Below are 10,407 nucleotides of genomic sequence, written 5' to 3'. Positions count from 1 at the left end.
ATCTTTTATTTGTGCCTCAGTGTGTCACTGTGTCTCAGCAGCTATGAGAGAGGCAAAACAGAATGCGTTAAACACACTAAAACAATGGTCATAGAAGCAGCATAAACAGGAACGATATTTATGGCTGTGCAGTAAAAGAATATAAATCGTAAACCGAAGTGAACTGCACCAGTTCTGTCCGAATTGTATTTTTGTGTGATCTATTTGACTATAGACAGATATGTTCGATGCAAAGAATACAGGAAGAGAGCAAAGCAAAATTATGCAACTGAAACAGCACTGTTCAGTAAATGTGGTCGCATGAAGAAAACAATGGACTGAAATTTAATATTGATCTGTTGAACCTCCCTGAACCCCCGAATATTTTGTGTGTATAATTTTGTTGTATGGTTTTTTTTTTTTTTTTTTTTTTTTATGTTATGTTTTTCTATGTAGCTTTAGCTACAACCTTAAATCTTAAGCTATTGATGCAAATGGCACAACATGAATTCAGGTTTTGCATTTTAGGTTGAACTGAACTAAATCGAATAGTTTTTTTCGTCTTTGTCAGCATTTTTCCAAACACTGTTAAAATGCATTTTTAGAATACATTACAACTGAAATTTGACTTTTTTTTTGTCTTCCCATGTTGTTAACTTTTCTATTATTATTAATTTCTATTAAATTGAGTCATATGTAACATATATTTTAATATTTACTTCTACCAGTTTGCATGTGGCTTGGTAAAAATAAATGTGTATAGAAAATTTCTTAAATTTTCATTTGAGGGTTTAAGAGAATCTTAATTATCTTTTATGTATGTGATGATTAAAGTTGGTAATGGGATTTTTTTTTTAAAAGTGGAAATAGAAAAGGGACAGATGGACGAAGAGATGGATGTTTCATCCCATCGTTTATGGTTGTTTATTTGTTTTGTAGGAAGCCTCCTTGGCTGTGGAGACAAATAGCTGCTGCGAGGACTGACCTCTGATTACACAGATGTCCGGTTGATTGCTTTTTAAACTGAAATATGTAACAATCTTTGACTACAGGCCTTATGAAGACGTGTAAGAGAACATGAATTAATTTCAATGAGATTAATTCCTCCGTCCTTCATCACTGAACTTCTCATGACGTTCGGAACGTTACTGTGGCCTGAAGGTGAGAAAATGAGGAACCTGAACATGCAGCATCATTCTTCTGAATGTCTCAATAAAACCTGCGCTTATCTCAAGATGTCCAGATTATGATAAAGTTTTGCAACAGCGGCATTGCATTTCTGGATTATTTTCTGATAGCTTTCAGTTGGCTTTTCTGTGTAAATTTCTCTTTCATGCACTAATCATGTTAAAGCGACGGTTGTACGGTAAACAGACTTTCACGACAAAAACAAAACCTAGTTCATCCTTTGAGGCTGCATTGATACTTTTAAGTGCATATATGCATGAGCGTGAAGCATGCAAAAGCTGGCTGGTAATGCAGACAGAGAGGGAAGGCAGGGAAAGGAGGATGTTGGCTGGCGGAAGCTCTGCTTAATGCTGATAAAAGGAGCACTTGGTTCTGAGGAAGGGAACTGCTAACTGCTGTGGTCGCTGGCATAGGCAGTGGAGAGGGAAACAGTCCGCACTTTATCACCACCTCACTTCTACTTATGTAATTAATTTGAATTGTTTAATACTTGTGAAAAACACCTCTAACATTTGACTAGAATAAAATGACCTGCAACAACTCTTATTTTTTTTTCCTCCAAACGTGCTGTGTAGGTGCATATTTTCCAAAAAAAATAAAAACTAATGGCTTATGTAGAAAAATAATATATCGTAACAAATCCCTTTGAATGATTTTTGTTGTAAGCCTTAATAATAATTAATATTCACCTCTCTGCAAAGTTAACAGTCATTATCTGGTGTTTGCATGTTTCATTATGTTGATTCATTGTTCAGGTTTTACTCATCGCCCACTCTACCTGTCATCGTTATCACTGTGGTATTGTGAACAATCACCTAGAAACTCCAATATATTTTTGATAAAAGAGAGGGCATGACACCCAAAGTTCTTTTAACCCTGAGCAAGTTAAAGGCAGCACGCTGTTTCCTCTCCACTCAGTGCAATTTTGAAATCTTAGCGGCTACATTGTGTAAACATAGTGCCGTATTGCGACACTTCATGGTTCTTTACCACAACGCTGTTATAAGTAAGTGTCAAATAAGTTTATATCTCTTCATTGCACTTACTTCTCGAGATGATTAATTTAGATACACCGTTTTGTTTCCAGTAATATTCAAAACACTCGTCCAAAAGGAGCGAACTGTAAGGCCAAACAATGACGTCATTTATGGACTAAGACAGAGGGAAATCCCCATCAGCCAGCCTTTTCCAAACGTTTCCCAGAAGTGGGAAGTAAGATAATTGGAGTTGGTTAAATGTGGGAGGATCCAGAAAAAAAAGATGCTGATGAGCATCAGAAAACTGAAAAACTGAAAAAAGCCCAGCAAATTGAGTGATTTCTGGTTGCTACGATGCTTTACAAATAACAACTTTGTTGTGTGACACAGAGCTGAGTGTTCGCTGTAGTTGAAATGAGGTTTGAGAATATAAAATACATCTCTTGGTAAACATGTGTAAAACAATTTAATCTGTCTATGATCTGCCACTCATATAAAATAAATATTTGAACAAATATTTTGCTAATCAATTTGATAATTATTTACACTGCAATAATCAATTTGAGGAATATTGCCCCAGATTTGGAAGTCATTATAACACAAAAACTGCATTGATGAAAGCTACCAAATATGTTTTCATTAACTCAGGTGTTGGATTTTTGTCTACACTCATTAGGTTTTTCAAGTTTACCTTAGCAATGTGTTGAATTTCACTTTGCCTTCAGAACTGCCTCAATTATTTGCTTTCATATGCTTAGCAAGACATCAAAAACCTTCGTCAGAGAATTTTGTTCCATATTGACATGCTAAGATCGGGCAGCTGCAGCAGATTTGCTGGCAGCAACATTGGTGTGAAGTGTCACCTTTCACCTCATCCATAGTTTAATATCTGATGATTGTGCAAATCATTGGACCACAATGAAATAACATTCAAAAAACCATCTTGAGAAGATTTGAGGTTTGTAACATAGTGCATTATCCTGTTGGAAGCAATCATCAGAAGACACATACACCGTGGTCATAAAGAAATGGACATGCTCAGTAATACTAGTCAGGGTGTTGTCTCTAAATAATAAGATACCCCAGATGTGGGCTGTTAGATCTCACTGTTACATTAGATGCAATCATAAGTGACAGAACCAGAGTGAACACTGAGAAAAATGTAAGCTGATGGAGGCAGTGTGATTTTTTTTGGGGGGGGCAATGTTCTTGCTAAGAAATATTGACTCCTGTGATTCATGTAGATGTTACTCTCTGACATTCTAAGCATTGCGGCATAGCAATATCTTTCAAGAAGACATTATCGGTTCCATCCTTTTCCAGAAAAAGTGGTTCAGGAATGGTTTGACAAGCACAAGAGCAAGTTTTAGGAGTTGACTTGGCCTCAAAATCCATCAGTTTCCATTACAAATAGAGCATCTGTAGATGTTCTGGACAAACAGTCCAATTCATGAAGGCTTCATTTTTATGTTTATGAAACCTATAGGAACTTCTGCTAATGTTTTGCTGCCAGATACCACATAGCACAGTTTCAAGTAGTAAATTAATAGGTCAGGAATGTTTTGACAGTTAAATGGGGAGCCATGGCAGAAAATCATAATGTTAGTCCGAAATTGCGTAGCTTGTGATTGTATTGTATTGTTTTGAATGACGTTATAGGACTGCACTGTATTGAACAGTAACAGTATATTAATTACTTTAAAGTATTGGACTTCTCATCTCATAATATATATTTTCTTTTTTACTGAAATGAATTTGTCTTAAACTCAGATTTGGAGCTCGGTAAGAACCTGTTCTTTGTAATAAAAATTTTTTTACAACATTGAAGGATAACTTGTAATATAAATATGAGTTAGAATAAACTGAATAGAACTACATGTAAAGCTGGATTTTTGTTTGCGTTATTAATGGCGCGTTTTATTCGTAGTCTGACTGGGAAATTTCGACTTCCCAATCGGAAAAAATCAATTGAACTTGTTGTAACACTTACAGAATCAAAATGAAGTGGGGCTATGTATTTAAAGAAATATTAATTTATTAGAATATTAAAGTAATCATTAATGTTTTATCATAACTTTCCAATCAAACACAAAGCTTTAGTAGTCTTTAGCGGCTCTCACTCGCATGTGAAGTGATCTTTGCCCTATACGTACGCACAACGTAAGATGCTGCGTGGGCCAATAGGGAAGAGCCTCATTTTGGAGGTAGTAGGCTGGTGCTAGCCGGGTAGCTAGTTTGCTAACGAGAAAGAAGATGGATTCTCCAATACTGGTATTGTTACCGCTTATATTCTTTCGTCATGTTATACTGTTTTACGATAAATAACTAGCTTTAGCAATTATAAACAAAGAACTGTAGTTATAAACATGGTAAAATATCTGTATTATGCTCGTCAAGGAGTTAGATTGACAGGGAGCTAAGTCTTGGCTAACCAGTTAGTTAGCTTCGTTTGTTGCTGATGTGGAAGTCCAGCGTCATTTTTACGACCTGTCTAGCATTTTAAACAGTTTAAAAATATTTTATGAACAATTTAAGATTAGCTTTGCGGCACTCATTTAATTTACACTCTTCGGATATAGTTTTCGCTGTAGTGTCCTGAAATGTGACAGACATGTTTCTAATTCCTAAAATGATCGCTTAAAATAATGGGTTGTTGTTGGCGTCTCCACAGGAACCTTCCCTGCACACAGTCAAAGCTGTACTGATCCTGGACAACGATGGAGACAGGCTTTATGCCAAGGTAATAATTTTGTTTAATATGTAATGTGATTATATAATATTACCGAGATTTTATGCCTCTGAACTTCTCCTAGCATGTCATAATTAACAGTATCTAAAATAAGTTAATATATAATAATGGTGACATACCTTTTTGTTTTTATCTTCATATATAAAAAGAAAATCACTAACAGTACATCAGCCACTTACAAGCCTTACAAGAATGCAAGTCATTTTAAGGGAAGCGGGTTCGATTCAATACAATTTTAGGTCTGTTGCATGCCTGCAGTAAATTTAACAGCCAAACTACAGATTTGTGCAGTTCAAAAATAATTTTACTGAATCTAAAATCAAATATTTAAAATTAAGCAACTTTGTCTATTCAGGACCAAGACCTGCTATGTTTTTGTTGATAATTTGCATATAATTAGCTGTTGTTGTATCGTTTTTGTGTATATTTGAACACATCTTTTTTTTTTTTTTTTTTACACAGTAAAAGCTTTTTTTATTACAAGAGCAAAGCTGTCTGTGTGTTCTAAAGAACAGATGTGATTAAACAAGACTTGAAACAGAACTAAACAATCTACAAGCTGCAAACAGTGCACAATAAACCTCCCAAATTGTGATGGCTGTAATTAGGTAAATTTTTTGACAATGGTTTGTGGAATATGAAAAGTAAAGCAAAACAACATTTGCTATGCTATTTTTCTGTAACCAAAACAATATTCACCCTAAATGTCAATGAGCTGAAAACCCACACAGTTAATAATTATAAATATTATTGTATTGTATTTTTTTTTGTAATTGACTGTCATTATAAAGAAACTTGTTGACTGAATCCTTTAACATATACGTGAGAAAATTTCTACATGGGTTTGATTTTTAGATTTTTGTTCAAAGTTGGGGGGGAAATAAAAATTACATGTCAAGCGACGTCAAAACAGCAACAGTAGCTGCTTATTTGTAATGTTCGTGAAGATATCTGGGTCTATGCCCTTGGTTTAAAATATGACCAGCCTGCTTATGGCTGCATTTAGATTCAGATAAATACACCGTGCTGATCTATTTACAGTATTATGACGACACATATCCGACAGTGAAGGAGCAGAAAGCTTTTGAGAAGAACATATTTAACAAGACTCACCGGACAGACAGTAAGCAATGTTTTCTGTATATAAAGACTCATTTATTATCATTACATTACCTCATTTCACATCTTAAGAGCATTGTGATTATTATGGTGTTTGTTTATTTTTCTTTTTGTTGTTTTATCCTTTAAGGTGAGATAGCATTACTGGAGGGCCTGACTGTTGTGTACAAGAGCAATATTGACCTGTTCTTTTATGTGATTGGAAGCTCACATGAAAATGAGGTAAACTTAAGATTGTGCAATGTACTATTTGGGATGCAAAACATCCATCTGAAATATCACTAAATTTCACACAAAATAATCAAGTTTTATTTATTTTATTTTATTTTATTTTTTTTTTATTCAAAATGTTATTTGGTTTCATGGTAACATTTAATAGTTATTAATATCCAATGACAAAGCTAAAATAATTCTAGGTTACCTTAAATGTCATCATGGTGTTACAACAATTTACGTAATACAGATATGTTACGGAGAAGCACGCGTTACACAATTTAACATGCTTAACGAGTTGAGAAGTGGTTTTATTAATTTTGCCTTGACTCTGTCATTTATTTAAGAAAATATAACATTTGTGCTTTTAAACTTCAAGTCTCCATTACTTAGACACACATTGAAATATTATTTTAATTTCTAAAGCAAACAAAGTGTGAGTTTTAATATCTTCTTGTGTCTTCTCTTTACAGCTGATGCTTATGGCTGTGCTAAATTGCCTATTTGATTCCCTCAGTCAGATGTTGAGGTATTTTTTAGCACAATATCAATTGACCATTTAAAGTAGTGTCTAGGAAAACTGTGGTTTGTATTTATACATTTTTTTTCTGCAGAAAAAATGTCGAGAGGAGAGCTTTGTTGGAGAATATGGAGGGACTCTTCTTGGCTGTGGATGAAATCGTGGATGGAGGGTATGTACAAAATTTTACAGCATGAAACCTTCAACACCAAAATTTTTTTTTTCACTATCAGCTGGTATCTTTGCGTACTTAATAATTTATTGAACATTTTGTGTCTCCTACAGGGTGATCTTAGAGAGTGACCCACAGCAAGTTGTGCACCGTGTGGCTCTCAGAGTAAGCTCTGCTCACCATCTTTCCTTCCAGAAATATTCCACAGAGTTTGGTCTTCCTTTTGTGAACTGTGTATGTAATATTTTTCTTGTAGGGCGATGATGTACCTTTGACAGAGCAGACAGTCACCCAGGTATACAATATACCCTCACTTTTTTTCACTCTCTCCTACTAAGTTTGAAAGATTTGTTCGATTATAGATCTTTAAAAGTCACCATTCTACAATCTAGTATAAAGGCTGATGTTTCGCGTCATGTCCTCTTCTCCCGCTTTGTCACTTGCCTTCAGGCTGGTGTTTTTTTGTTGCCTTATATGCGGAATGGTGTGCATGATAACTAATTATTCAGTGGTAGAAGGTAGCCAGCGGTAGTTCCTGTCTTTTAGTTTCTATGCAGCTCTGTCTGTCTGTGGGTGTGAGCTCTTCTTGATTAATGTTGTCATTTAGGAGATCTGAGACCGGCCAACGCCATTCCTCCTATTGCAATGATTAATAGCTGTGTCCAGTCTCAATGCTTTATGGTTATGATTTGGCTTTCATTCAATCAATTAAGATGATTAATTAGGTCTTCATAATTCCTTTTCAATTATATCACTTAGTCATTTTTTTGTGGTATTACTTCATTTTTTATCATTACGCTAGAGTACATTAATTTTGTTTTTCTATTTTTTCTTCTTTTTTTAATTCACTTGAATGTTTGTTGCCATTGTGGTTTGACTAAAATTTTACTGTAGACAGTTATAACTTGTTTTGTGTAATTAAAAGTATTTCTCTTTCGCAGGTGCTCCAGTCTGCCAAAGAACAGATCAAGTGGTCACTTCTCCGATAGTTGTCTTCTCGCCAGCGTAACCAGTGAGCCGCTGCTCGGCACAGACCACATGGCACTGATCTCCTCATCTAGCCTACATTTGAGTCAAAGCTGTAGCAGTGCAAACGGCTGATCAAGTCACACTTTCGGACTTCTTCTTTCTGAAGTTTCCTTTTTTCATAAATTTTCTGTTGTCTTTTTGCTCTGTTTTTATTATCAAAGAGGCTAAAATGTGTACATTCCAGTAATGACTGGCCTGTTTTGTTGATTACTTTTACATTTTTTTTCTTCCAAATGTGATACACTGATAGACATCAAAACCTCTGAAACCATTCCATGTATCACTCTATCCTGACATATAATCCTTTGAACAGCATGCTGTCGTTCACAGATCATTGTAAAAACAATAAAGTTGTGTTAAATTTACATGTTAAATATTTGCCACCACTATTGCATTCATTACGTTTTATTTCCTAAATTGTTTAACATTTGTTACTTTTGTGTGCACTGAGGAAAACATAAAGCTTTATAGCTTTACATGGATTTAATGTTTTTTAAAATCATCCTTATCAGTTACTCTTTGTTCTTGTTTGCATAGCTTTACTTTAAGAAATAGGAAAGGAATTTTTATTAAAGTGAAAGTGTGCCATCTACCGGTAATAGGAAGGAATTACATAACGACAAAAAATATTTCTGGGGGAGGAATTTTATTCCTGCCACTAGAATCAAAACTTGATGTTGAATTTTGTACAATGAAAAGTTGTATAAGGGAGATAAATACCTTATGCATGTTTATCTGCTGATGTGCATCTTGGATGCCGTGTACACCCAGCTGTCACACACTTGTTCCCTTCACTAAATAATTATGAAGGGGGGGGAGAGCTGAAAGAAATGCAAGAAATAACAGACGTGACATCCATCTGATGTCTGATGTACAGTAAATTATTTGAAATTACCTTTCTGCCAGTTAATTCCAGATAAGAAACAAGACTTAAAATTAATAAGATTTTTGCAAAAACAAATTGATTTCGAATGAACAGTTCATGTGCAATCTCATGTCTATTCTCCTAAAGCACATAAATTGGTTCATAATGACATCCTTAGACATCCTTAAAAATACACAGAGGGTTTTAAAATGCTAACAAAAAGTTTTCCATTTGAGTTTAAAGGCTTTTCACAATTACCTGTGTAATGGCATTTATTGGAGAAATTATGTTTTTGTAAAATGCCTCGAGAGATTTGTCGTGAATTGGCGATATATAAATAAACTGAGCTGAATTGAACTGAAAATAGAAAACATTACCCTGACCCATTAATCATATTATTTTGGCTTTGCTCCATTTTATCCTGACACATGCCCTAAATGAAGTGCTAGGATGATGCTACTTGCTAAGTGTTCAGTGGACAAAAGTAGTAAGAACGAGGATGGTAATTATTATAAATGGTCCCCATTAATACACCAGTTTACTGTTATCACGCCAGTTTGCTGGTATAATGAGAACAGCTTATGTCTCAGTGTGCGGCTTTAGTGCAAGACGTGGGGGCAGGAGGGGGGTTTGAAGGTTAAAAAGGACGAGGCCGGCTCGGGTAGGCAGCAGTACATGTAATTAGATGAAATCCCAGGAAGAGCACAGCATGGAAGAGAGCGGGTTAAAACACAATCCTACCCGGGATGCTTCTCCAAGCTCTCACTTTTCATTGAGATGGGCCTGCAGCACAATCGGCATCTCAGTGACTTGCTGTCATCCTGTAATTACAGTTGCACCATCATAAAAAGCAGCCAGGTAATTTATTTTAATTATACAGGAATGAGTACAGCAGTTAGAAGCGTCATGGCCTGACATACTGTACATAACATGCAGTAAAATTGTCAGAGACGTGTGCGTTAGAGTCTCGTAATTGATCGATGCATACAGTGAAGGACTCGGTCCTTTCTCTTGTGCGAGTGTGTGTTCGTGGGGAGGGGGCGGTGGGACTTTGTAAATTAGTCAATAAATTCTCATCATCTGCAAGCTCACAGAGTCTTTATGCCAGAGTCAATGGGCCCCAGCACCCATCCAATAGTATGTCCAGGTAAACGGACACAAATAGGTAAACTATGCATGCATGGAAACGTACTTACAGCACCGTGCACAATATCACCCCTGGTAAAGATGAGCGCAAAGCCTTAAAATAAATGCAGGTTTTATTTATTTATATATAAAAGTTTTATTGCTCCTATGGTGTTGTTCATGGTGGCAGCACGTTGCAGCAGCTCTGTTATGTTCTGATTTACTCTTTTTGTTGATTTTTATTCATCATTTTCTGGGTTGCAGCATTGGATGTTTGGATAATTAATACCTTTGGTTTTGGATTTTGTGCAGATGGAAGGATTTTCACTCTTTTTCTTTTCCTTTTTTTAACTCTCAGGCAGTTGCTATGATGCATTACTGTGGCAATAAGGTATTGTTTTTACAAGTGGGAGCAGCTGAAATAGCATCCCATAAGCTCAAATAATACTCGAGCTACAACCCAAATTCCAG

General features: G+C 35.5%; 1 protein-coding gene across 1 annotated transcript; it reads left to right on the top strand.

Moving 5' to 3' along the window:
* Positions 1 to 4,287: 4,287 nt before the first annotated feature.
* copz1 (COPI coat complex subunit zeta 1) lies at positions 4,288 to 8,320 on the top strand. Its single transcript, XM_014982707.2, has 9 exons — positions 4,288 to 4,415; positions 4,816 to 4,884; positions 5,935 to 6,016; positions 6,143 to 6,234; positions 6,699 to 6,754; positions 6,840 to 6,917; positions 7,031 to 7,082; positions 7,174 to 7,212; positions 7,859 to 8,320. Exons 1-9 carry the CDS (start codon positions 4,398 to 4,400, stop codon positions 7,904 to 7,906), a joined length of 534 nt encoding a protein of 177 aa, XP_014838193.1. The 5' UTR covers positions 4,288 to 4,397; the 3' UTR covers positions 7,907 to 8,320.
* Positions 8,321 to 10,407: the final 2,087 nt, after the last annotated feature.

Source organism: Poecilia mexicana, unplaced genomic scaffold, assembly GCF_051168715.1.
Source record: "Poecilia mexicana isolate PSO_F unplaced genomic scaffold, ASM5116871v1 scaffold_7, whole genome shotgun sequence".
Taxonomy (NCBI): domain Eukaryota; kingdom Metazoa; phylum Chordata; class Actinopteri; order Cyprinodontiformes; family Poeciliidae; genus Poecilia; species Poecilia mexicana.
This window is presented reverse-complemented; position numbering and strand designations above follow the sequence as displayed.

Coding starts and splice junctions, on each gene's coding strand:
- copz1 (XM_014982707.2), top strand. Junction 6,017..6,142: donor CAAGACTCACCGGACAGACA/GTAAGCAATGTT, acceptor TTATCCTTTAAG/GTGAGATAGCATTACTGGAG. Junction 6,235..6,698: donor GAAGCTCACATGAAAATGAG/GTAAACTTAAGA, acceptor TTCTCTTTACAG/CTGATGCTTATGGCTGTGCT.